This window comes from Simochromis diagramma, unplaced genomic scaffold (assembly GCF_900408965.1).
Source record: "Simochromis diagramma unplaced genomic scaffold, fSimDia1.1 OVJJ01000449.1, whole genome shotgun sequence".
In the NCBI taxonomy this organism is placed as follows: domain Eukaryota; kingdom Metazoa; phylum Chordata; class Actinopteri; order Cichliformes; family Cichlidae; genus Simochromis; species Simochromis diagramma.
The window spans coordinates 2,005,070-2,032,232 of record NW_024387274.1 but is presented as its reverse complement, the minus strand read 5'-3'; the positions used below and the strand labels follow the sequence as shown (position 1 = coordinate 2,032,232).

The 27,163-nt window shown below is 42.4% G+C and overlaps 3 protein-coding genes and 1 long non-coding RNA gene across 8 annotated transcripts; 3 read left to right on the top strand and 1 right to left on the bottom strand.

Annotated features, from left to right (window-relative positions):
• Positions 1-1,618: 1,618 nt before the first annotated feature.
• LOC120715607 lies at positions 1,619-11,598 on the top strand. Of its 4 annotated transcripts, none has more exons than XM_040002681.1 (9): positions 1,619-2,129; positions 3,198-3,297; positions 3,475-3,588; positions 3,690-3,746; positions 5,203-5,340; positions 8,966-9,013; positions 9,203-9,316; positions 9,918-10,025; positions 10,435-11,598. In XM_040002681.1, the coding sequence occupies exons 2-9, from the start codon at positions 3,202-3,204 to the stop codon at positions 10,537-10,539; spliced, it is 780 nt and encodes a 259-aa protein (XP_039858615.1). In that variant the 5' UTR covers positions 1,619-2,129; positions 3,198-3,201; the 3' UTR covers positions 10,540-11,598. The 4 variants fall into 4 exon arrangements, with proteins under 4 accessions (XP_039858615.1, XP_039858614.1, XP_039858617.1 ...); XM_040002680.1 differs by having other exon boundaries at positions 1,622-2,129; positions 3,195-3,297; XM_040002682.1 differs by having other exon boundaries at positions 1,632-2,129; positions 3,195-3,297; positions 10,438-11,598.
• A 1,726-nt stretch (positions 11,599-13,324) lies between these two features.
• ilf2 (interleukin enhancer binding factor 2) lies at positions 13,325-19,704 on the top strand. Its single transcript, XM_040002668.1, has 15 exons — positions 13,325-13,532; positions 13,992-14,051; positions 14,366-14,408; positions 14,547-14,651; positions 14,742-14,819; positions 15,088-15,190; positions 15,908-15,973; positions 16,225-16,341; positions 16,469-16,547; positions 16,641-16,728; positions 16,856-16,917; positions 16,996-17,110; positions 17,270-17,360; positions 19,214-19,372; positions 19,521-19,704. The coding sequence occupies exons 1-14, from the start codon at positions 13,528-13,530 to the stop codon at positions 19,363-19,365; spliced, it is 1,164 nt and encodes a 387-aa protein (XP_039858602.1). The 5' UTR covers positions 13,325-13,527; the 3' UTR covers positions 19,366-19,372; positions 19,521-19,704.
• A 1,066-nt stretch (positions 19,705-20,770) lies between these two features.
• pex11b (peroxisomal biogenesis factor 11 beta) lies at positions 20,771-24,137 on the bottom strand. 2 transcript variants are annotated; one of them, XM_040002684.1, is made up of 4 exons: positions 23,757-24,137; positions 23,351-23,463; positions 23,069-23,270; positions 20,771-22,068 (listed from the first exon to the last, which is right to left on the bottom strand). In XM_040002684.1, the coding sequence occupies exons 1-4, from the start codon at positions 23,810-23,812 to the stop codon at positions 21,675-21,677; spliced, it is 765 nt and encodes a 254-aa protein (XP_039858618.1). In that variant the 5' UTR covers positions 23,813-24,137; the 3' UTR covers positions 20,771-21,674. The 2 variants fall into 2 exon arrangements, with proteins under 2 accessions (XP_039858618.1, XP_039858619.1); XM_040002685.1 differs by lacking the exon at positions 23,757-24,137 and adding an exon at positions 23,545-23,750.
• Positions 23,199-26,319, top strand: LOC120715617. Its single transcript, XR_005691685.1, has 3 exons — positions 23,199-23,307; positions 25,844-25,943; positions 26,207-26,319. It is a non-coding gene; the product is annotated as an uncharacterized LOC120715617 (long non-coding RNA).
• Positions 26,320-27,163: the final 844 nt, after the last annotated feature.

The following is a 27,163-nucleotide window of genomic DNA, read 5'->3' as shown; positions in this document are numbered from 1 at the left end:
TGATCAGGGAATTTCGGTACATCCTGAGATTTGATTAAAATGTCTTAAGGAGTGGAAAAGTTATTTTGAATTTAATGGCAGGAATATGCCAGACAGAGCCATGTTTACCAACGTAAGCACTTTGGTGTACCTTCAGTTTTAAATGTGCTATATAAGTAAAGTTGTATTGTAACGTGTGTCATCTTCTCTTCTTCAGCAGCTTATAAACATCTGGAAACTGAAGAGCCCAGTTGCTGGACTTTGTTGTAGAATGTGAGAACTTGTAGAATAAAACTTGAGAATGTGTCGTTTTTAATTTACAGTTACAGAAAAAAGTATGAAAGTACTGAGGAAGACTCTTTGAAGGAAACTTACCATGGCTCCCTGTGGTTGTCAGTCCAGCATGACCTCTTGGTCTTCTGCCTTCTGATTGGCTGACCTCCACTTCTCCAGTTCCTTGAACGTCCCCATTGTTCTGAGTACTGGACGGTCAGAGTGCTGTCACACGAGTAATTCTTGTGTTGGCAAAGAGAAAGTACCACTTATAATCAATTCCGATCATTAACGAGAAGTTAATGGCCTTGTAAAGTTAAAAGGCACTGTAGACCTCTTAGTTTGTATGTATAATTTGGACCCTGTTCGAATTAAAGAAAGTCTAAAATAAATTCAAACTTGTGCACACATTTCCTGTTTTTTAATGTCATTAATAATGTATGCTGTACAATCTTTCCACCCTGGAAAAAAAAAACACAAGAAACAAAGAAATCACTAAGTAGATTTTTTTTGTTTGAAGTTTTAAATCAGCAAACAAATTTTACTATCAGACAGATAACCCAGGTAAGTACAAAAGGCAGTTTTAAAATTTCATTTATTTCATTTATTAATGGGAAAAGCTGCACGTGCCTTGGTATAAAAAAGTGATTGACCCCTGAACTTAATAACTGGTTGAGCCACTGTTGGCAGTCACAGCAGCACAGGAACAGAGCAGGAGGGAGGAGACAGCCAGGAGCAACAACAAGAGACAGCATCGACACTTTAGAAAGGTACAGTAAAGAAAATAAGTGACACCAAGAAAGGAAGTAAAATCTTTAACCATTTCAATTATATTAACAATACAAAGGCAGAGTGTAGAGTCTGCAAGAAAAGGATATCATCTCATCTCATCTCATATCATCAAAGCCTGCACAGCAACCTGAGAACTGTCCACCCATCAGTGCAATGGGAAGATAAAACACAGTTGAGTGTGATATTAATGAAGGTGCCAGTGTGTCTACTGCAACTGCTGCTGCTTCACCTACAGCATCATGCAGTACACCACCACAAGCACCTAAACAACCCAGAGCTCTATGAGACGGTTTTTGCAGAAGTCTGTGACCCAGCAAGACAGAACTCAAGTCATGAAGAATTGGCGAAAATGACTGCACTTAATTTCCAACCATTTTCAGTTGTGGATGATAAAGTTTTCAGGAAGTTTATTCATGCACTAAATCTTATTTTATATTGTTATTGATAATAAATTAATTAAAGCAACAAAACAACCTGAAGTGCCGCTTGGGAGCCGAAAGAGCCGGCTCTTTTTAGTGAGTCGAGCCGAAAGAGTATGTTCTCTAAAAAGAGCCGGAAATCCCATCACTGCATCACAAAATGTTTTTCTCAGAATTGTTTGGGATGTTTTTTGGTAAATCTCAGATGAGCTGTGTGTTCTTTCCGGTTCTTGCTTCAGTAATAACATCCGAAACAAAATAATAACCGGTTATATCTGCTGTTACTTTTATTGCCAACTTTAATATCTTACATCTGCCACTGACGTTACTCTGGCAAAATCTCGTAGATGGCGACATTAAGTCTTTAACACTTCAGCACAACTTCAAATTTGTTTTTACGACCGAGCGCAGACGTCAAGAACGGAAAGACGGTTCTTGAAGGTTCGCTGGTGTTCATATTAAAGGTGCAGTAACGGGACAGCCTGCTAACGGTTCCTCTGCCTGCATTCGTGCATGTGAAACGCATGACACAGCATCAGTCTCCTGCAGGGGCAGGATACACCCGAACACACCCCGCTGCAGTCTGCAGAGCATCCGCACTCACGGCAGGCTTGGTGCTCTCCTAAAGCTGCTCAGTATCTCCTGGAAAAACGCGACACAGCTCAGGTAAGATCGTTCACTGCAGTCATCGTTTGGTTATGGACACTGCGGGGTTTTTATTTTTCTCATTTTGTTTGTTTGTTCTTCCCTTTTCTTTTTTCTTCGTCTTCATAAATATATAGATATATGTACATCAGTGTGAGTTAAACACTGTGATGTGTGGGAATGTCCAAAAACTAGGCGGTGTGATGTTATTCTCATGTTGTGGTGCAGCCTCTTCTGGAGCTGTGCGCAGCTCTGGTTTATTTTTAACTGCAGAAACATCATCATCAGCGTCTCTGTAGGCTACACACACATTCATACATCCGTGTGCTTTTCGCTGCGCTGTCAATAATTTAAAGGCTCGATCTGGAAAATGAGTCAGCACATGAATCATTACGATAATCGCAGATTTGCAGTCTGCCATAGCTGCATCGCTCCTTTGCTGATCCATCAGTGTTATTACTGCTAAAAGTCGAGCCTGTGACCTTGACAGAGACAGTCTGGAGACATTTTAGTTTTATACAGGGGACAGGTTCACTGATCTTATAGTGGAAACAGTAAAGACTTGATGATTTCTTGATGTACCCTAAATTTACTAATACAGTAATCAGAGAGTTTCAGTTTTGCAGTACTTTGCAGGACCTGATTGTGTCTACAGTCCCTGAGCAGCCAGTAGGTGGATGCACAACACCTCCAACTAGCAGACATGAGGTCAGGATACAAGGCAAACAAAAAGAACATGGAGTCCACAGTGACAGAGGCGAGAACATCTCAGTGCAGCAGCCCGTCCAAGTGCACTGATCCCAACACGGGACAGCATGCACCTGCAGCTGGATCCCAACACGGGACAGCATGCACCTGCAGCTGGATCCTAACACGGGACAGCATGCACCTGCAGCTGGATCCCAACACGGGACAGCATGCACCTGCAGCTGTAGCAGCAGTTTAAAAAGTAGCACCATGTGCTGAATGGACACAGTCCTGCTGTTTAAATATGATCAATTTTTCTTGTGCGTCTCTTTACTTTGACTCAGTCTGTTCTACCTGCTGTTCTGGGCTGTATATTGAAAGCTGTTGTTTCCCCGTCAGCAGCAGGATGGCTCATGAAGAAAAGAATCCGCTGCCTCCAGCAGGGACGCTCTCTGAGGGACAGCGTCAGTCCCTCTTTAAGATGGAGCCCAAGACTCTAGGGGTAAAGAAAACCATTCAAAGTCTGTGACGTGTACATAGGAACAGATGTCTGTTTATACATAACACTTGGGTATTTTCAAAGCAATATTTGGGACATATTCAGTGCATTTTTCCTCATTAAGAAGTTTCAAATGTATTGCATGATGTGCTGATGACTTTTTCTGGCGACTCTTCTCAGGCCATCCAGATTGTTATCGGGATTTTGATCCTTTGTCTGAGCGCGTCTGTGCTCCAGGTTCACGAAGTCCACTTTACCGGAGATGTGGCTCTCTTCCTCATCGTTGTCGTACAGGTCAGTGTGGCGAAAGCTCCAGCAGCTACTTTTAGATTTGGTCAGGTCACGTCATCATGTTATACTCATCAGCTGCGTCTGACTTCACTGTAATGCACCAGGTGACTGTGTCTGGGTCAGTGCTGGTCCACAGTGGGAGGAGACCTACTCTTTTCTGGGTGAGTCTGTGTCTCGCAGTCTGTGCCATGCATGAAAATGCATTTCTGCATTCAAAGTCAGCAAAAGCAGCTGTTCAGGGTTCCTTGTATGTAACTATATTTGCATTGCATAAATTCTTTTCTGATCTGCTTTTTAAATTTCTAATTGATTTATTATCCTTAAATCTATTTTTAATCGGTGTATTTTTGCCATTTATTTATGTGCTGATTTAGGATCTCTTAGTTAGTTTTGGGGGAACTTATGATATCAAGCTGAAGAATCTTTAGATATGTAGTACTTTACAAACAAACCACTTCTCTTGGGTTTGTTTGTGAACCAGCAGAACAAAAGGCAGTGGTTCTGTTTGTATGGATGAGGACAAGATGCATCCATAATGAAAATAATCATTTCAACCAGTTACCAGCTCACTAGCGGTGTAGACTTTCAGCTTTGATCCAGGTTTTATGTCGGGTGTTTAAGAATTACAATAACACAGGTCTACAACCAAAGAGCTGCGTAGGACTTTCTGACTGTTTCATGTAGATTGAAACCAGGAAAAATAATTTCAAAATTCCATCTCATCAGGTTTTCTTGCAAAACTTGTGTTTTTAGTTTAATTAACAGTTTCCCTTTTTAAACTGATTTAAAAAACATATCCAAAAATGATTTCTTCTATCAATTTCATATTTCTAAGAGCGAGACTCAAGAGAAATGCAAATGGAAAATGCGAGGAGGGAACCAGAGGATGGAAAGCAAAAGTGTGAAGTTTCTCAGACAAAAAGAGTAAATATGTAGCGATAAATATATCATGAAGGAAAAGTTCTTTTTCTTTGTTCAATTGTAAGAAAAATTATTCATAGTTGTAATAAAATATTGATTTTTTTCATCACTGTTGTGCTTTTTTCATGTAAACTCCTCACGTTTTGCCAAAAAAGCTGTGCATGGTGGAGGGAAGTGAAGGTCATTTTTGGGTTCAGCTCCCTGAAAAACATCAGATTTGCCAAAAATATCCCAGCAGAAAAAAAAGGTTTTTGCAGACCTGTGTCCCTGAACTTTACACTGTCAGAAATAATTGAACTGTTGACTGAAAGTTGACTCTTCTCTGCTTTAACTTTGTGGACGAGAAGAGAACAAAGTGTTCACCTGCTATGTAGGCACGTTTTAACTGCATCTTCAAGATACGAAGGATTGTAAGATAAGTGTTTTCATCTAAGCAGAGGTTGCAAAAAGACGAACGAAGGAGAATAAGCGACCGGCATCTGGATAAAACTCCTCACGTCAACCTGAAATCAGGGCTCATGAAAACGTGCATGAACATGTTATCAGTGTTGTTAAGGAGGACACTTTAAAGGTGGAGTGTACGTCCCATTTGGACAGTCACATTCAGAAGTGATTCAACTTGACGTAGCATAGTAAAACATTAGCCTTACAGGTTGTGCGTGGTTTGTGTCTGAATAATACGATTGTTGCTTGCAGGTGAAATGTGTCCTGGTGCTTCATCTCATCAGTGCTGCGTTTGCCACCGCTGCCCTGGGTCTAATGTCCAAGCACCTCCCCTACCGCCAGGACTCTTACCACTGTGAACACTGCCGTAAACTGGAGCTACATGCTGTGGTATTGTCTTTAAATAACAACAGAGAGAAGCTAGTAACACATAAACATTGATTTATTGAGTGTTCATATTTTAAGGCCGAATATTAACTGTCTTTGATGACAATGTGTGACACTCTCTGGCTCTGCAGCACACAGTGTTACACTTTGGTTAGGACCAGCATCTGCAGGACATCTAACATAATATCATTAAGATGTACTTGCAGTTTGTCAAATAGAAACTGCCTAAAAAACATCTCCAGCAAAGGTTTGGGGCTAAGATGCTGGGATTTTGCTGTCTTTGGGATAAATTTGTCTTGCCTGGTGCAAGACTGAAACAATGTTTGCAGGACATGCTGTAAAGATATTTATCAAAGAAAGTCCAGCTAGAAAAAAGATACAGTAAGTACGTTTACAGTCATGTCAGCAGCCGTTATCCTGGCAGTTCCTCTTTTTGTCATTTTAAGTGTGGAGGTTTTTCATGTGACGTCTTGAGCATTGATTGAGAACAGCCTGCTAGAGCAACTGCTTTTGTTGGGATATCCGGTGGTTGCCATAGGGTCACTGACCAGTCTGTGGGCCTGGATGACTGGGGCTTCATAGTGCTGTGGGGGGGGCTCCCAAAATTTCAAGATACACAGACATGCACTGTAATGCCAAACGTAATGAACTGAATCCAGATGTTCCACAGCTGTAGACAGTTAAACAGCTATGCATGCAGACTGCTTCTACAGACATTGTGATAGGATGCCACCTGTGTAAGACGTCCACTCATGAAATTTCCTCATTGTCAACTATTTATTGTATTATAACAAAGTGGAAGTGATTGGGAATGACAGCGACTTTTTGGAGAGTCAGCTGCTGCAGACCTCCAAACTTCATGTAGTTTCAGATTAGCTCACGAAGAGTGCGTAGAGAGCTTCATGGAACAGGTTTCCACGGCCAAGCAGCCGCATCCCACCTTACAACCCAAAGAGCAACGCAAAGCATGCGATGCAGTGGTGCAAGAGCGGAGACTGCAAGCCAGGCCAGACCTCACAAACCTGCTTCAGTAGAAATGGTCAAAAATTCAAACTTCACTTGAACTAGATTCGGCTGTCAAGTAGGCTACAGTAGATTTAAGCTAGTGACAGAGCTTGATTGGCTGATGGTAACTTGATTAACTTTAATCCCTTTTCTTAAGCATTCTTATTCATCTCTAGGCATGAAAAGATGAATAAGAATACTTCAGAAAAATCCTGACTGAGGTTGTCATAATTCATGCATGACAGGGTTAAATAACAACAATTACAATGAAACGCGTCGCACATCTATAGTCACATTAAACGAGCAGCGGGTGGCGGGGTGTGGAGTGACACATCAGTGTCCAATGTAGTGGTTAATGTGCAAGTACACCATCAACACTGACACAAACACAGGGAAACAGCCTTTGAACAGCTGTAACTGTAGTGACCACGGTGCGTGAAAGGGTTAAAACGATTTTGAATCCACAGTCGCCAAATTCAGTGAAGCAGGAGGTGGGTGCAGGTGGATGTTAATGTTCAAAAAAGGGATTCATGACAGTGACTGATTTTCTTATGTTGTTAAGTTTAATATGTCCTATATTAAACTACAGCAGCAGCTCGTCACACATTCCTGTGCATGAATCTTCTGCCCATTGTATTTTGTGTTTAAAGTGCTACATGTACCCTTTCAGTACATGTGTTAGAGACCTTAGACCTTAGAAATCTTTCATCATACTATTAGCAACCATTTTCCCAGCGACTGCCATCGATCTCTAGCATCCACTTGCCACATTTGATCTTACATCGTCACCATAATTGTCATCCAAAATGGCACATGAGTTAATGTCACGTGGTTAGTGCAAAACCTCAATAAATGCATGTGAAATAAGGCCAGCTGCCAAAACAAATCTATGTTTAGGGGTTAAGGTGTGCCGGAATGATCCAGAATGTTGTTCTGGGACCTTGGCTTGATGACCAATTAAATCTGAAAGGCACGTTGATATATATCACTGTCAGAGGACTTAGTATTTGGTGACAGCTCAGTAATAATAACATAAAGACATTCGCTTGCTTCCACCATCAACACATCCTCTTGTTCTTCACCTCCCTGTCACGTGTTCACAGTAAACTGCTTCTTATACAGAGCTTTATTCAGAGCGTACAATGCAACAATCACTGTTTCTATGCTTTGTGTCTTTGCTATCTACTATTCATACTCTGATGATGCATCGGAGAGCAACGTGGGGCTGATATCTTGCCCAAGATTGGCATTCAGACTAGGAGGAGCCAGGGACTGAACCACGACCTTGCGATCAGTAGATGACCTGCGCTTCCTCCTGAGCTACAGCCACCACTTTATATCTGCTCCCAGCCACAGCGCAGATATAAAGTCGTGATCTGCACTTTATAGTGTTAGATTTATCCAGCAGCAGGCGTAAACAATGCTGTTTGTTGTTTAAGTGGGAGGTCATCATCAACACACAGTGTAGTTAGTTTGTTGCAGTATGTCTGCTAACCAATTGTACAGTTGTTTATTTCCTGGGCATAGAAAGAAAACGTTGTTAATGTTGACAGAAGGTGAAAGACGTCAGGAGAGATTAACAGGAAACTGAAGGACCGATCAGAAAGTGACATTTGACACTTACTGTCCTAATTCATTTGAAAGTTCTTGCATCAGATCATGATGTGCTGCTGGAGTTATGATTGTGCAAAACAAAATGAAATGTGCTAATTTTGTGCTATACAAACTTTGCATGGAAACATGGTCGCACCACTGCAAGTTTGCTGCAGGATAAACTGCTCAGTTTGCAGGATTGTGGTGACATTTACACCAATGTACACGACAGTAGCCGACATCAATTTATATTTAAGGTTGATGCTGATTAGATTCACTCACTGAATTCGACCTTTTCTACTAACTTTATAGTGTCCGGAAAATCAGCCACACAGCTCATGAAACATCTGCTTATATCTTGTTGAATTCAGTTGCACAAAAAGTAGTGACTATCAGGTGATCGCAGCCTCTACATCTGATCTTCCCTTTAAGCCCTGCCTGTTTCTGTGCTGTGCATCTTAAAGCTGATACTGCACCTCTTTGTTAAATATCAACAGTGGCTCTTTGATACCAGAGAGGATGTTGGGGTGGTGCTGGTGGTATCAGAAACACAATACAACAGGGAAATGAGGTTAATGTTAAGTTGTTGATTAACAAGAACTGGACTCACGTCTTGTAAACAACATTTCTCTCTTTCTGAGAAACAGACTGTGTTCAACTACAGTACAGAAACATCACACATTTACATGTTGCAGAGTCACGTCACAAAATCAGCTGCACCACGACGTTGCTGAGTTGTGAACGGCAAAGAGGGTCGCCAAGTTAAAAGATACAGTCTGTGAATGTGGTTCCAATGTTTTGAATGTGTTGTAGAAAACAGGGAGTGCAACTTTTTTACACGGTAGATTTTTGACCACATAAAACTGTCACATGGCCACGTACATGGATGATGCATGTAATGCAGCATGCACAGAGCTGTCAGCAGGGTATAAATGTAGTTTTCCTTTAATAGAATCACATAACTTCATAGTTGACCCTGCACATTTTTAAAAAGGAGACTATGTTTCTTTGTCTTTACTGTCCACTGCAGCAACATTGTTTCAGGAAATGCACCGGGCTGATCGAGCAAAAGTGTAAAGTAAGTGACAGACTGTTGTTATAACTAATATTTTGGAAGTCGTGTCTTTGAAGTGTGCATGTAGAAGATAGACATATATTTGGGTCAGACAAAAGATTTGTTGTTTTTGTGAGAACAATCACTGTCACTGAAACAAACGTGGTTTTCTGATCATATATGTTCACACACGTCTCTCTCATGTTTCTCTAGCTATTGATTGATGGTATTCTGGGAACACTGGTTATATTCCTGGTGCTTGAGCTGCTAATCTGCATCACTGCCATGCTGTTTGGACTCAGCGTCCTAGCTGCTGGTGGCAGCCAGGTAAGCCTTGATACCTTAAAGCAGGAGTGGGGACCTCCAGGCTTCAAGGCTTTAGATGTGTCCTCGATCCATCACAGCTGGTTTAAACGGCTCAATGACCTCCTCAACATGTCCTGAAGTTCTCCAGAGGCCTGGTAATGAACTAATCATTTGAATCAGGTGTTTTGACCCAGGGTGAGATCTAAACCTGCAGGACACCGGCCCCCGAGGCCTGGAGGTCCCCACCCCTGCATTAAAACCTAACTGAACAAGAATGCACCCACTAAAAAGTTACAGAGCTGATAAATATGCATTCATGTTAGAGCATTTGCCTTTAGTTCGATAACTTACCTGGTTTTCTCCTTAAATCTGTGAATAAATTTAGCATCATGTCATTGTTGTGGTTTGACTCTGATGAAATGAAGACTCGTGCATGCCACAGCATCACAACAGAGATGTATGCGTGTGCTGCAGCAGGTGAAACCACAGAGAAATCTTTGTGGTAACATCTGGTTGACTTTAGAAACAGGATGAAACATCAGATTCCACAGAGCTGTTTAAAGTTGGCCTGTTCAAAGAGCAACATGTCAAATCTACGTAAATGTGTGAATGTGTCGCACAGACTCCCAGTGAGGGACCCGTCTATCCGCAAACTCGCCCCCCACCTGTCCCGGCTGTGGAGACTGTTCAGGCCGTTCAGTCTGCTCGAGCTGCTGCTGAGCCAACTCAGGTAACACAACACCTGCGTGTAATACAAGGTGGCACCTGTAACTGAATGATCCTGCTTCTGGTGAGAGCATTAAGAATGACTTCCAGATTTCGATGCATAATCGGTGTGTGAGTGTATGCATGAATGTAATCTGTGCATAGGTTAAAGGTGCTGTATGAACTTGCATGTGCATATATATATATACTTATATATGCACATGCATGAAACACACTTTGAGTGCTCAGAGTAGAAAAGTGTGATTTGTTTACAGCCTGCTGTCGGTGCCTTTACTGATCTGGAATAAGAATCTGATTTATGATCGTCACATCAGAACCCAGAGGGTTTTCACCTCGTGCCCTTTAACCCTCTCATTTATTACCTACAGTATGCTGATACATACACTGACACCGGACTGCTCTCTTCGTGTCAGCAGGTGGCCGTAGTTGTGACAGAACCTGACTCAGAACAGGTAGAGGACATCTCCACCCCACCCACTGAGCCCCAGGTGGAGCCAATAGAAACCGCAGAACCCTGAGCTCAGCGCACAGAGCTCACAGTGGTGTCATGTCAGTCACAAGAGACGGCTGAGTGTCAGCAGGGAAGCATATTCTGTATGTTATGTTGGAAAATAAATGTGAATGTTTAACAAGTTTCTGGCATGTTGTGATCACAGCATCAGTGTTAGTGCTGCTGTCCCTACAGTAAACTATGATGGAACAGTTTTATTACGAATGTTGACATGGTAGCACTTTATAATAATGTCACACTATTAAGCCTTATTAAGGTATTAACAAGTGGTTCATTCATCATTTACACAGCATTACTGCGCCGTAGTATGCCATTTATACTTCTATCAATATCAAAACTTTACATGACTTAGTAAATTAATGAAGTTGTGAAATATAAAGAACAGAATTGGTCAATATTATAAAAGCAGCGGCTTTAGCCCCCTGTCTGTCACACTGTTCGCCTGCCCCAGCACTCCTGCTTGTAACTCAGGGTTTCTCTCATCAGCTGCTGGCGTGTAAGCCTCTGACTTACTTGTGCACTGAAATGTTCTCCAATGAGAACTCAAAGAGAGAAATATCTCCAAAAATATAACAGTCTCATAATTGTTTATTGTTTTTGGCAAATTAGGGAATAAGATGAGGTTTTCATAAAATCCGAGCAGTTAAACTCGTTAAATCCACAGAACAGATACGTGTATCTCCACAGTTAGCTTAGCAGATCAAATCTACCTGACACTGCTTTCATGTGTGGCTTCTTAGTCCTCTTGTCACTCTTTGTTCAAAACACTATAATATAGAATTAACTGTAAATGAATGTATGAAAGTTTTAATCTCACTGAAAATAAAATTACTGCTGCACAGATAAATCGCTCTCACCAGTCACTAAAGATTAGCTTGAAATGTTGAATTGTTACTAATATTTTTGTTTTGCGGGGTTGTTCTGTCGAGTCTGCAGGTTGTATATTAATGCAATATTAACCACAGCCTTGTCTTTTTTTCTATGTAATTTTGAGATCATTGTAAATCTTCCTCAGCATGCACACATAAGGCCACGATTCTGCTAAATAAAGTCAAGCTTTGTTTTATCTTTGTGTGATTATGTGTAATTAAATTCATGTTTGTGTGGAGAGCTGAATGTTGCTTATGGTGAAAAACAAGCTAGACAGTGAATAAAGTTCAAATTAGCTCATGTAGTTTATGAGACTAGTGTCCATCATACTCTTGTGACATAATGTAACAATAATATGGCTAACATTAAATTTATTGCATTAATATGTGGAATATAATTAAAAAATTAACTAAAAAGTGACATTTAACTCAGCGCTTCAGTAAAGATTCAAGTAATAATTCAGTAATAATTTAGCAGTATTACACAGAATAATCTGTGAACGGGGCCACATTAGTACAGCATAAGCTTCTTTGTTACTTTATCCACACAAATATGGAAAAAAAAGTTTGCTATACCAAATATTATTTTATCTTCTCCACCACTACCTGCATTCAAACATTGTACAGGTCTGTGGTTTCCGTGCTGAAATAGCCGTGTATTTTATTTGAAACATGTCTGCCAACCCGAAATGATTACAGCTCCGTCCTGGCCCCTCACTGACACCTTCCTGGCTCCGCCACTCTTCAAACATTAGCATGAATTCTGTCTTACTTTTGCTGTCTCGCTTCCAAAACTTAAATCCAGCGCAATTAAATCGCACTAACTGAATAACTCCATTTCCCACAATGCCTCAGAGCAGAGACGTTTCACTTGAGCAGCATCAGTCTTTGCACAGGTTCAAAGGTGTGAGATGCTATAAAATACAAAACACATTTAGGCATTTTTCTGTGTTGAGTTATTTTGGCACGATAGCATCAACTGTAATATTTGCACCTCTGATGAAGTCTCACAGGTGTTAGCTTCATTTTGATTAGATTACTGCTTACACAGAGTTTGTAATTCATACTCCATCTCACCTTTTCTTGTAATAACTTTACATATGAAAGTAATATTTGATATGTCACTTTAGAAAGCTGCAAGCATGAGCAATTTCTGCATAAATTACAGAAAGACATAAATTATTAATAAAAAATCACATGACTAAGTCACAACAGATTTTCAAAGGCTAAAAGGAACGAATATTTGAACATCTTCAGTTCCATGACAACTGCACAGCTCACTAAGGAACATCAGATGGTAAATGGACTGGTTATTATTTAGCACTTTCAACTCTGAGCTATCAAAGTGCTTTTAATTTGCCTCATTCACACCAACTCATACATGTACATTTTTCTATATGGATACGTAAGTGCTGTTTATATAACATTCACACACATTCATACTCCAGTGGATGTGTCAGAGAACGTGGGGTTAGTGTTTTGCCCAAAGATATTTGACATGTAGACTGGAGTCACAACTGGCTGGAAGATACTGGCTTCAACTGATATACATGGAATGTATTCTCATGGAGGTCGGCAATTTGAGGCACACAGCCACAGAGTTAATGATTTCTTCAATGAAAAGCGGTCCCGAGTAATGTGGGTCCAGTTTCTTTGACATGCATTTGAGAGGACTGTCCTTGGAGGACCCAGACTTTCTTGCCTTCCACACACTGTTGGGCTAGGGACCTCATCCAGTCAATGAACTGGTGGTTTTATTCTGCTGTGCGCTGGAGGAAAGCATAAGATTCCCCGGCAGTGGTGTAGGTGATGGTGCACTTGTTGGGTTGCAAATTTTGGTAATTTAGACATTTAAATCAGCTGTGATGGATCAAGGACACATCTAAAGCCTGCAGGACACCGGCCCTCGAGGCCTGGAGTTCGACACCTGTGGTCTACGTTGTTAGAATTCCAGCCGCAGTGTGATTCTAAAGATGTCCTGTGGAGGGCAGTGTTGAGCTTAGTGTGCCGCCCATTTAACAGAAGAAGCCGACGACTAACAGGCAGCACCGAGGAGCCGGTCCACAGAGGGACGTTCAACAATTCTCTGAGATTTTCCACGTACAATAATCAAAACGTCGTACGCAATGAGGTATCCGAGTGTAGCGCGTTGGCCAATGTGTTTTAAGTCGAGTAATATCAAGTCTTTGAGTTCTTACCTCGTACCTGTGCTACAAGCTAGCTCTGAGTGCCTGACACAGCCAGTTAGTGGCTTCGTCCTTTAAAGCCAGTGGCGTGTATTGTCTGAAAGCTCGCTGTTTCCTTTTTTCTTTCAATGAATTCAAAAGTCCGAGGAGTGTTGCAGGAGCTCTCTCGGTGTAGGGAAGGCTACAGTAGTGCACATATGTTAGCATCCATCGCGTTGGCTAATAGCTACCCTGCTGGGACGCTCAATGAAACAAATGTGCTTTGGCTCAGTGAAGCAGCGCTGATGTGGTGCATTAGTCTCTCTACATTAAGTCATTACATCACAGCATCGTTACATCTTGGCTCAGTCGCCAAACGTGGCTCGTGCACGCGCTAACGTCAGCTGTGTTGTGTTTGTGTCCAGAGGAGACCGCGGCAGAGGCCGAGGCGGCCGCTTCGGGGCCCGCGGGGGACTGGTCCAGGGGTGAGTTCTCTGCAGTCCCGCATGCTGCTGCTCCAACAGCACCATCAACACACACGCTGTACGGTGCTCCTGTCCCTCTGCTTATTGCACTACACGGACCAATGTGTCAGAATGTAAATGCTGAAATCTCTACGCTTCATTTTTCTGTTCCTGTTCTCAGACAACAGAACTATGAAATCTTGAATGTTGTGCTTTAACTGCCAACCCCGGGAACTGGAATGAAAACCGCTAACACTGCTGTGTAGCCAGAGATACAGACCCTGGAGCTGCTATGCTGTTGAACCAAATGTTAACTGAACGTCATTTTTGTTTAGGTACCGGCCATTTGTCCCGCACATTCCATTCGACTTTTATGTGGTAAGTATGTGTGGTGGTGGGAATTAGACACTTCAGCAAATTACAAAGCAGCAAGACGTCAGCCAGCAGTCAGTGTGTAATAATAGTATAGAGTGGTTCTAAAGGCAAGTACTCAAGCAGACTGTTGTTTGTCACAAGTGTGAGATGGCCTTCCCCAGAGTGAAGCCTGCACCTGATGAGACGGCTTTCAGTGAGTGTCTGCTGAAAAGGAACCAGGACCTGAGCCCCACCCCTGCGGAGCAGGTCAGTCCGCGAGCCTGCACTCACCCAGTAGCTGTGCAACTGACCTGCTGTTTAAGTTCACTTACACAAACCTTGTTCGTTGTCCGTCAGTCTTCCATCCTGTCCCTGGTCACAAAGATCAACAATGTGATCGACAACCTGATTGTTGCACCTGGCAACTTTGAAGTGGTGAGTCGAACATGAGCGAATGAGTCGTAATGGCTTCGGTGAAGTCCACGCGCTGCTTGTGTCGCTGGTGTGTGTGTCAGCTGTTCTCTCAGAGCTGAAACATCAAGACTGTTTAGAAACAACACTGAATCACTTGAATGCAGTAACAGTGCTCTGTGCACTATACAGCTTCATGTCCATTGGACAGATTTCATATTTATATTATAAGCTAATTAATAATAATAATAATGGCTTTCGTGTCAGTAATCTTGTACGTGTCGACTTGCAGCAAATTGAAGAGGTGCGTCAGGTGGGTTCCTACAAGAAGGGCACCATGACGACCGGACATAATGTTGCTGACCTGGTTGTAATCCTCAAGATTCTCCCTACATGTGAGTAATTTATGGCACAGTTACTGTCCAAAGAGAAGTTGCTGCTCGGGCACACATCAGCCTGGGAGCTCGGAAAGAAAAGCATCTGGACTTCTTTAGGTTTCTTGAAGATGTTTGATCTGAGAAGCTTCTTCAGTTCTAAGAGAAATTGGTGGAAAGTCCCAGATCCCCCAGTAGGGTTTCAAACCTGGGACTCTCCACCAATTTCTCTTAGAACTGAAGAAGCTTCAGAACCTAAAGAAGTCCAGACGCTTTTCTTTCCAAGCTCCTTAAACTGCGACGAGCTGGATGACTGAGAACCTTCACAGACATCACTTCTAAGCCTTTTTAAGTCTGTACGTTGTGCTGCTTCTTGTCACTTGGATAATTTGGCAACTTGTTTGCAGTTATTAAAGAATCTATGGTGATAAAGTCTCATCTGTTTATTTTAAATCCATAAAAACAAATGCACCAGGTTTCAGTCTTGGTTTTGAGCCACATGTAGTTTGGGCTGTAACCAGATGTATGTGACCGTCCTCAGTTTGAGCAGGTGTTACTTTCTGAGCCATCCATCAGTGTGATGTTGCTCATAGAGACAACCTGAAAGGCGGGGCTTCTAAAACCTTTGTCCTTTGTATCGGTCGCTATTTCATATAAACCCTGTTGGCACTGTTTGCTGTTGCGTGGGTGGTTGTTGTCCCCTTTGTGTCGTGCTCTGAGGGTCATTGTTCTTTACAGTGGAGGCTGTGGCTGCCCTCGGTAACAAAGTAGTGGAGACGCTTCGCACACAAGATCCTACTGAAGGTAAACAGACGTGTGGTGTTTGAATAGCTGCGTTTGTGGGTGAGTCCTGCTCTGACCGTGTCATGTCCTAAATGTTCAGAGTTTTCATTCAAATTCGATTGATTTAGTAAATGTTTCTTTTTCAGGATAAAAACATTTGGTTTAGTCATTTGACTTGTTGGCTGTCACACTGACCAGAGCTTATAACCAAGTGCTTCTCAGCCTTGCAGCTGTAAAACGTGCCTGACACAGTGTTTGACTCCTCCTCTCAGTGCTGTCCATGTTGACCAATGAGACTGGCTTCGAGATCAGTTCAGCTGATGCTACAGTGAAGATCCTCATCACCACGGTCCCTCCTAACCTGCGCAAACTGGACCCCGAGCTGCACTGTGAGACTTTTTGCCTGGTCTGGAGACACAAATGTGCACAGTGGGCCAGTCTTGGTACAAATGCAGCACGTGTAGCACTGTGGTTGTTTAAAAAAAATGAATGTCTTTTTGTTTCTTGTCTCCTCAGTGGACATCAAGGTGCTGCAGAGTGCCCTCGCTGCCATCCGTCACGCTCGCTGGTTTGAGGAGAACGCCTCTCAGTCAACGTGAGGAGAAGTCGTATTTTACCTGGTCTGCTTTCACAGTAACAATACAAATAAGCTCACTGGAGCTTGGTTTGTTTCACGTCTGATCTTTAGAGTCAAAGTATTGATCCGCCTGCTGAAAGACTTGAGGCTGCGTTTCCCTGGATTCGAACCCCTGACGCCCTGGATCCTCGATCTGCTGGTAAGTTCCATAAATGATGTCCTGAGTGAATAAATAATCCACGTCCACAACGCTGACGTCCTTATTTATTGGAAGGACATTAAACGTTGGTTTGTTTCATAAAGCAGTGAGTGTATTCCCTCTCTAGGGCCACTCTGCAGTGATGAACAACCCCTCCAGGCAGCCTCTGTCTCTGAACGTGGCCTACAGGTCAGTCGTCACTCTGCTCAGATTGCACTCTGTTTTGTAGTCGCTGTGGAAGAAATGTTTCTGTTGTTGTTCTTGAAGGCGCTGCCTGCAGATGCTGGCTGCTGGTCTCTTTCTGCCTGGCTCTGTGGGCATCACTGACCCCTGTGAAAGTGGAAACTTCAGAGTGCACACAGTCATGACTCTAGAACAGCAGGTAGATCTGCTCAGTGCTTTTTATTCCTGCAGGTCACGTTTCTTATTTGTGCCAAGCTTAATCCTGTCTGTGGAACTGGAAACATGTTTATGTCGCACTCAACACAATACAGAATATTCAGCTCTGAGCGAGGATGTAACTGCAGGTGTGTTTGTGCAGGACATGGTGTGCTTCACCGCTCAGACTCTGGTGAGGGTGCTGTCTCACGGAGGCTACAGGAAGATCCTCGGTCTGGAGGGAGATGCCAGCTGTAAGATAACATCGTTGTTCTCTGTACCTTAACATGTAGTCTATAGTTTATGGGCTAAATGAACAAACACCTGATTTCTCAGTTTAAATTGCACACGTTACAGCTGAGCTGTCTCTAGGACACACTGCAAATGCACACATCGTGTGTCAGGACATGAAGGAGTCACCTGTCCACTAAAAACACCTTCATCTAACATCTGTGAACACCTGTGTAAATAGACCGTATTCATATTTGATAAACATTCTAAATAACGTTAGTCAGTGTCCATATTTATAACTGCGTGTTTATGTAATATTATGGACAGAATGTACTCATAATGAACGTCACTGTAAGTTTGGGCTTTTAAAGACTCTTTTTCTAGGCTGGACTGGTGCTGCACAGCATCCATCTTTAGTTGCACAATTTATTTGGGATTTTCCATTTGGATTATTTTGGAAAGCCCATGAAGGGTCAGAATTATACACACAGGCTCACAGATGTACACATGCCTCCACTAATGTTTGGTTAAACGTCCCTCAGCAAGCTGCAACATGGCAGCCGTCACCAAGCTGCGAGCATCATTCTGTCTGCAGTTGGTATAACTGGCAGGGCTGATTTAAACGTGTTGGTTCTGGTGATGTAGACGATACATCATGAAGCTTTATCACAGTTTATCTTATCAGAAAAAGACTGCATGTAATTGTCAGCTTGCCCCTTTTTAACCACAGTCTGATACCTGACTCTGTGGTAACAGGTTTTAGTGACTGTGTACTTCATACAAACTAGAATATCTTATTGGATTAAACAGATATTGACAAAGTGGTGGTCAGAGGGCCCGGTGGCGCCAGTGTCCGGCAGCCTCGCCTCTGTCAGTGCGCCCCAGGGCCGCTGTGGCTACAATGTAGCTTGCTATCGCCTGTGTGTGAATGGGTGAATGACTGAATGTAGTGTAAAGCGCTTTGGGGTCCTATGGACTAGAAAAGCGCTATACAAATGCAGGCCATTTACCAAAGTTGAAATTTAAGCCAAATATTTTCAGTTGAAAAAGATGCTAAACTGTAATGTTCTCAAAATCTGAGCCTCGTGGTTTCTGGATTATTTCCTGTCAGGTACAGTTTGACAAAGCGGTGACGCTGAGGCTGAATAAGCTCATCTTATATACAGTTGTTTGAATCGATCTTGGACTTTGCAGTTGCTCATAAGTGGCTCTTGTCTGGAAGAAGAAGAACAATCTCCACGTCCATGATAAATGTATGTAATCTAACCATAACTGCATCTTTCCTACAAAGCCACTGCGATGAAACGCGTGTTTGCTACAGAGCCTGACAGAATGTAACACAGACCAGCCCAGAAACACACAATGAAACAGTGACCGGTGTGCCTGGTAGTTTATTGAATCTAATTTAAAACGAGTGCAGGTTTATTTTAATAAGTGTGCATTTCAGCATGAAAGGTGAAGGAGCCAGGCAAAGAGAAGTGTTCTGGGACAATCCCAGTTTAGAATGAGCATTTTTACCCTCGTGACTGGGTGCAGTCACTGTGTACACACTGACACGGGACTCAAAGAGTGTAGTTTGTTTTTCTTACACATCTACACTGAAAGGCTGCTCAGGTATTAGGAAGACTGGGCGCTGTGGACAACAATATGATGACTCGAGGACAAGGCGGTCTAGGACTTTAAAATTTCCACCGTAGGAACAGCCGCTAAAACTCTTGCTATGTTTGAATTTCAGTGACCTCAACCGTAAGGTCAGGGTCAGAGGTCAAGTTTTCAGAAAATCACTCAGGATCTACTCGGGCTGAACAGCAGCATCTCATGCTGAGCTGTGATTGATCAATTGTACCTGCTGTAAAATAATATTGTGTTTCTGCAGACCTAGCAACAGAGATGTCGACATGGGACGGCGTGATCGTGACTCCCTCAGAGAAAGCCTACGAGAAACCTCCGGAGAGGAAGGAGGAGGAAGATGAAGCTTTGGAGGAAGGAGGGGACGGAGAGGATGAGAGCATGGAGACACAGGAGTGACGAAGAGGTTCGAGCATCACCAACATCCACTGCATTGCAGGATGAATGCTTAGTTGCATGTATCTTAAAGAGCTGAGTCTTCTCATCACATGGCTAAAATGTTCATCGCTGTGTTCGTTCTGACAAACACGACCTCGCTCTGTTTTCTTCCACAGTGAACGTGGGTAATTTATCGTCCCTTCAGCCTGACCACTCTGAAAGACCAGCAGCAGAGTTCGTACGACAGTCACTGGTCCCCTCGTGTCCCTGATTTCTTTTTCTTTTTTTTATAAATGGTAATGTTGGTTTTGTTTGTACTTCCTTTTTGTAACAGTTGACATAAACTTATTTCTAGTTTTGCCGAGTCTTCTGTGTCCTTTGCAAAGATGAAGGTGAACTGGGAAGAATTAACACGCAGGTCTGGTCACACGTCTCACTCATTACAGTTAAACTTGTAGGAAGTGAAATCTATGCAACACTCACTCACACTCTGTGGGTAAAATAAGTACTGAACACATCACCAATGTTCCTACAGGTGCTGTGACATAAAATTCACACCAGATGTCAGGAACAACCCATCCAATCAAACCATAAATGACACAGGGAAAACATTGAACATGGTCACTGAAATGTATTTAATACATATACAAAAGCCTTTGGTGGTGATGACTTGGTTCTTTCGGGTCAGCTGATTGGCTGGGCCATGCTTTATTTTCCTTCTGTGAAACCAGCTGAGCGGTTTGAGACGTCAGTTTCATCTTCATCATCCTGATAGATGGCAGCAATTTTTATTGTTTCTGTAAATGTTTCCATCCATCCTTCAGTTCTATCAGGCGTTTCAGTGCAGGGAGCTGAACAGCCCCACATCCTGATGCTCCCACCTCCAGGCTTCACTGCTGCTACAGTGTTTTTGGGGTGATATGCAGCGCCTTTCAAAACATATGTGCAGTACGGCATCCAAAGAGTTCGGTTTTGGTCTCATTTAATCAGACTATATCCTCCCAGTATTTCACAGGTGTGTCTAAATGTTGTTCAGCAAACTTTAAACAGTGAGCATTACTTGTTTTCTGCTGATTCCAGGTCTTCCTGTAGCTCTCCACAGCGTCTCCTCAGCTCCTCGACTACCTTTCTGATAATTCATCTCACTCTGAAAGCTTGCGGCACACTTTATTGTGGAATTTCCACTTCCAGATTATGGCCCAACAGTGCTCACAAGAACTGTCAGTAGTTTGGAAATTCTTCAGTAACCAATGCCATCGAAATGTTTTGCAACAATAAGGTTGCGACAGTTGTTGCGAGCTCAGTCGTTTCACCCATCATCAGATGTTTCTTGTGTGACACGTTGGTAATGAGACATTTATAGGCCATCAGTTGGGACTGAACCAGCCTGACTCTCTCGTTTCTGCTGGTGTCATGACTGTCCTGCCTTTTTGCACCTCCCTTTCTTCATGTGTTCAATACTTTTTACCCCGTTTCATTTCTGGACATCTGTAGTTAATTTCTTTGCATGTGTGGAATGGATGTGTTGTTACTGGTGACGTGTTAACAGCACCTATAAATATATTTACTTATAAAACTGATGTGTTCAACACACATCTGACACAACTTTCATCAGCATGAGAAGACTCATTCTTGATGTTGGTCTGACTTTGCACAAACACTGTTAATAGTTCATGTGGAATCTTAACCCTGGTTACAGATGCAATAGATCCAGATCCATGTTGTACGAAACTGGATCTAGTGTTGTTACACTTTACTGTAGTGATTCAGACAAATCAAATTCCTTTGGATTTATTTCTCCAGTAGTTAAGTCACTTAGTAGTTCAAAAACAGAATATCTGAAACACAAACTTGCTGGGAGCGGGCGGTAAAATCACATGATGTAAAAACTTTAAACACAGAGGGCAGAAATCACACGTTCTGGAGTGATATCAACAGACAGTACTGCCTTGATTACACTCTGTTACAGACACGGTCATAGACAGCTGGAGATGTGATGGTCATGTGCAGAACGGCAGCAACTAGCATGGTTTACTTCACATGAGGGAAGCGAGGGCTTTAAAGCAGCAATGTGATCTAAGGCCAAACAACCGTGTTCATGCAGGTCTGAAGTAATATGTGAAACTGGTTTAGCATTTTAGAAACTCCTCAGCTTTTCTGTAGCAAGAGATTTGAAGGAACTCGATCACACAGCATGGTGGCAGTACAACAGCTCCTGCAGTCAGGACTGCTTTGTGTAGAATCGGGGGAAAATACATTTTGTTAACCCGAGTAGATTTTTCTCAATCCTTACTAGTCCTCAAATGAATATCTCCTCCAAGTCTTACAATTTATGGCTTGAGCTTGAGCCAGGGGTGAACCATGGTGAGGATGGACAGGACGGACGAGGCCAGGCCACAAGCCCCGACAAAGCCTGGACCTGTAGGGTAAATCCCCAACCGGTCCAGTGGGATGAAGACATCACAACTGTTCTTCACCAGGTCCAACAGCAGTGGCGGGTTGCTGTACAGCACAGTCCCCACCAGATGAAGCTGTCTGTAGAGCCAGCCAAAATCCATGGCTTGTGTGGCAGGTGAGGAGGAAGAGGGAAGGTGGTCAGGTGGCAGAGGAATGCTGGGGGAGGAAGGCTGTTTGCTGGTTCTGGAACGTGCTTCACGCTCCATGAGGAGATGGAGCTCGTAGGCATCTCGGGTCAGGTTCAGGATCAAAGCAAAGAGGTAGTACCTGCAGGTTTAACCACACAGTTTGTTTAACTCAATTTTAAATTTCAGTTACCTGAAATCAATCACTAGAAGATAAATGTGATTCCTTTGTGACCCTGATATGAAGATGACTGCAACCACACTTCAAATCAGGCTTTGAGTGCATGTCATACAAACTCAAACCCCTGTGGGTAACTGCTGGAAGTGGACACAGGTGAGTTAAATACCATGACTTAATTTCCCACACAAAGGCATCACACCAGCTCTGGTTTAAAGCTCCGCATGTCCTCTGAAACAGGTTAGTTACCACTAGCGGTAAACAGACTTGAACCTTTTTATTATGAGCGCTTAAAGTACTTTCAAATTAAAAGCCTCAGTGACACTTTCACAGAGGAATGTCTGGTGTATTCTTACACACTCGAGTGCCATGTTAGACATGTGGACTGAAGGAGCTGCAAACCGAAACCTGAGTCTAACAACAAGTTACTTAGCCCTCATAATTGGAAGCACTCGATTAACTGGATTAAGCCCACTGCTTCTCATTAACAGGTTCATCCTGCGCTACTTTGTATCTGTTGTCTGCTTACATGACAGGTTGTCAGGTCACTATGTTGCGGCTGTAGGGTTGTGCAGTCGCTCTGTCCAATGGCTTGACTTACTCTGTAACCTTGGTGAGGCTGCCATAACTGCACACTTCACCACACAGTTCTGATTAGTTCTGAAAAAGGTTTTCCAGAAAGCTGAACAGGGACAGCTGTAAGGGACCAGAGGCTCACTGGGGAGGCAGCTCAGTTCAGCTGTATTTATACAGCGCCAAATCACAACAACAGTTGCCCCAGTGTGCTTTATAGTGTAAAGACCCTATAATAATACAACATAATGTTGCTAATGAACGACATGGAGGATTTTTAGGCCCTCAGTGCGATCAGTTAGAATTCAGTAGATGTACATATAGTTTGATCTGTGGAGCAACATGAGACTGTTTACACAACCAGTCCTGCGTGTATTTCTTCCTCACACACCTGAAAGATCTCTGACTCCACTTGTGCTGGTCGAGTTTGGAGATGAGACCGGTTTTTCCCGCCCACAGCACATTGTCGCAGGCAAAGTACATGGCTCTGTTAAGGTGACTGATGGTCAGGCACAGCCGCAGCACGCTGTCAGAAAGGTGTATGGCCCTTTTGGCGGCCTCCAGGGCCTCCACGGAGTTGCCCAGGCGTAGCACTGTGGAAGAACCAACACCAGTCCCACTTAAGCTTTGGTACGTGGAAACGACTCAGACTCGCTCTGGCTGTTTTACTCACACTTTCTTGTCAGACTCATGTGTGCCTCCAGCTGACTGACAGTTCTGCGGATCTCAGCTGCTTCGTCATTTTGCAGAGTGGATCCGAGCAGCGCGCAAGCATACTGTGCAGCCCTGTGAACGCACAACGCACAGTCATTATCAACAGACACACACGTCACCAGGACGGAAAGCAGTGCGCTTAACAAACTCAACTATTCTGTGCAGCTGTAGCTGGCATCATAAGGCCGCTTGATTTGAAACCAGCGCAGGAAGAGCTGCTCCTACTGAGCAGATAAAAGTTCCGCTTCAAACACGGAACTCAGTCTGCAACATCCAGCCGACGGTTTTATCACATTAGCAGAAATGAACAAGCTCGACGAACCCCGCGTCTCAACCAGCAACGTGCCAAACGTCAGTAACGTCACCTGAAAACTCTCTCCTTGGCTTGGCTCTGGGCATTAAAGCGAACCCAAGAGTCCATGTTGGCTCGCGGCTCGTATCCGCTGCTCGGCTAGCTGTCAAACTGCTAACTTAGCTTTAAATGCTTTAGTGCGGTTGTTTGTTTTAATGCCAGAAGGGCTCCTCCGTTTTTAGCTCTGCTTTCTACGCTTAACTGTCCGAGTAGAAAACAAGAGGGTCAATCCAGCGATTCTAATTCTTCTTCTTAGTGATGTGTCGGTGGCGAACGAAACGGCTCTTAGAGCCGACTCTTTGACGTGGACGACGCGAGCCGACTCCTTATCGCAAGCTGTGGGTTTTTTTTCCTTTCTCTCACCCTCTCTCTCGCACTTTTTTTCCGCTTCACCTTGTGCTTTGGGCTGGGAAGAGGGGGGAGGGGCGGTAGTTACACTCTCAGTAGCACAGGAACAGAGGGGGGAGGGAGAGAGAGAGAAAGAGAGCCAGGGACAACATCGTCACATTAGAAAGGTATAGTAATCATCCACAACTATTTTCGGTTGCGGCTGATAAAGGATTCAGAAAGTTTATTCATGCAGGCCCATATGACAGAGAATGTGCATCTTCTTTTTGTTTTCATATTTTAATTTATATTTAATTGTGTTGTGGTTTGCAGTGTTTTGTGTTGTTTCACTTTAAATTTGTTTAAAAGGAAAAAGCTGAAAATTAAAATATTTAAAAGTTGAAATGTGAATAGTTGGTTTTTGTATTATATGATTTATTTATTACATTTTATGTGGAGTGAATAAATAAAAGTATATATACGGTACCCTAGAGACAAAGCACGTACAAATCCCGAAGCACGTACAAACTCCAAAACATGTACAAAGCACAACAGAAGTGCTCCAGGATGCAGACGCAGTGTTGAGCGTTTGTTACCTAGAGGCTACACAAGCCAGCAAGTACCAACGACCGTGTTTGGTGTGTGGTAATAACAGGTAAATGAACATTTTTTTTAAATCATTTGAATATATATATGAGTGCTTGTGTATAAATACACAAACAATACATATATGCTTTCGATTGTGTAATTTAAGTGATCTAGGTAGCTCTGTTTTGGAAGTTCACTTAATGCTAGAAATGTGTTATGAAGTTTGTACGTGCTTTGGAATTTGTACATGCTTTTTGGAGTGCTTTGTCTCAAGGGGCCACAGCATATATTTATATATAAAGATATATAAATAAAACAACGTTTTTTTTTTAAAAAAAAAAATAGTAATTCCTTTTGTGCATAATTTTATATTATTGTTGATAATAAATTAATTAAAGCAACAAAACCTGAAGAGCCGGTTCGGAGCCGAAAGAGTCGTTCTTTTTAGTGAGTCGATCCGAAAGATCCAGTTCTCTAAAAAGAGTCGGAAATCCCATCACTACTTCTTCTTCGGTTGAGCTGCTGCTCGGCAAAGCAGCTGACCCGCTGGCGCTCCCTGTGGACCGGAGTTTGAAACCGGCGCTGTAGAGCCTGTTTTCTTCGAAAAATAAGTGACCTTTCGGTAAACTTAATTTGTTTTATCTTCGTGGATGTTTCCCACATTCCAGAAACACGTGCTGATTTTATTATTCTTATTGTTATTATTATTATTATCTTTTTTTTTTTTTTTTACATGTTCTTATCTGTGCTTATCTTAGGGGCTTCCAACAGTGGCGGAGCAGTGGGTTATTATTTGTGTAGATAAAATAACAACGAAGCATATACTATACAAATGTAGCACAGTTTAAAGACTATTGTACTGTATTGCTACATATATGCAATAGATAAAAGACAAAGCTTACATAGAACAAATGTGTTTATATGTGAAAAAACAGAAATGTGTTCTACATTATTATTAGATAAATCTAAACTAGTTAATCTCATAAAAAACAGATTACAATAAATAAAGTCCACCAAAGTTTAATGTGCTCTTAAATTTAGATTAGCTTAAAGAAAGGATTATTTTGTAAGAAGAACACATTTTAATTAATTAATGATTTATTGTTTTTATTTTTAATAATTATTAATATATTAAAGACTGAGTTTTTTCCTTTACCAAATATTTATATAGTGCATTTTTTATAGCTGTGGTTCCTCTACAACAACTGGAGGAAGAACCTGAGACACAACCTGCGGCAAACAGAGGCCCAAAATGCTGCACAGAACAACAAGAATGACTTTACAGGTGAACTAACCAACAATCATCAGCAACTTTGACCAACATTTCCAAATGGAGTTTCCTGAACAAACAACACCCAGAAAAAGACAAAGAGATAAAATAGTTTGTTTTTTTTGCTCAAATGAAACATTTTTACAAAAATACACTTTTATTACTTGCAGCTCATTAAAGTCTGTATCTGCAACATATTTTTTTTGTAGCAGACCCACAAACCCTTTGTTAATCCTCATGTTGTGTTCATTTCCTGGTTAAACAAGTTTGTGTTCCAGGTCAAAATGACTCATCATCGTGTTTTGGAGAGAATGAAGCGACTCACTGAACCAGAGCAAGAAGAGCAGAGTCCCATAAATGATCATAACTACAGCTCACCCCCTGAACTGGACATGTGTGCATCATCTCCAGAAGACCTGTCCAAAGAGGTCGAGGATTTAAGGAAGCATAAACAGGGATTATGTTATCTGGCTCCGACCTCTGTCCACATCAGTTCAATTATATAGCTTCTGATAAATATGTACCCAGTGTATTTTTCATGTTCATGCTTTGGTATTTAAGAAATATCTTAACGTTACAGATGAAATATAGAAACAAATATTTAAATCAGATTATCTGAATGTAGCCAAGCATCTGAGACACTTTTCCTCTGATCGTGCTGATTGCACATCTGTATCAGTGTTTGTTCTTTGCACAAGGTAGTCTTCCTGTGCCCACACAAAGTCACGCCACTGCATGAGCAGTTGTCGTTGCACTGTCCAGGAACATGAATTGCTCTTCTTTAGGAGTAAGGGAACCAGATTCTATCTATGCACATATTTGCAGTCATTAACATTTTGTACATTGGTTTTGTCAGATTCAAATGCCACAAACTGGGGATATTCGTTGGGATCAAAACCAACAGCACCAAGAAATGCAGGAAGTCAGGGGCAGTGGGGTGAGTGACTAGAACACCAGGTCAGTAGTTTAGAATAATTAGCCTGCTACACTCAGCTGCTGTTGCAGGCTCCATCTCAGCACCTCTCCTCAGGACCTCCAAAAAGTGACCTAAAGATTGCTTAAACATAAAAGATAAGTTGTTAAGGGTTAGGAATTAGCTGCTATGCTGGACAATCCAGTGGGCGGTCGACTCCCTTCACTATTACCTTCTGGGATGTCCATTCACCCTCTGCTCAGGTCACGCACTACTGCAGTGGCTCCGTTGTATGGAAGATGCCAGCACCCAGATTACCTGG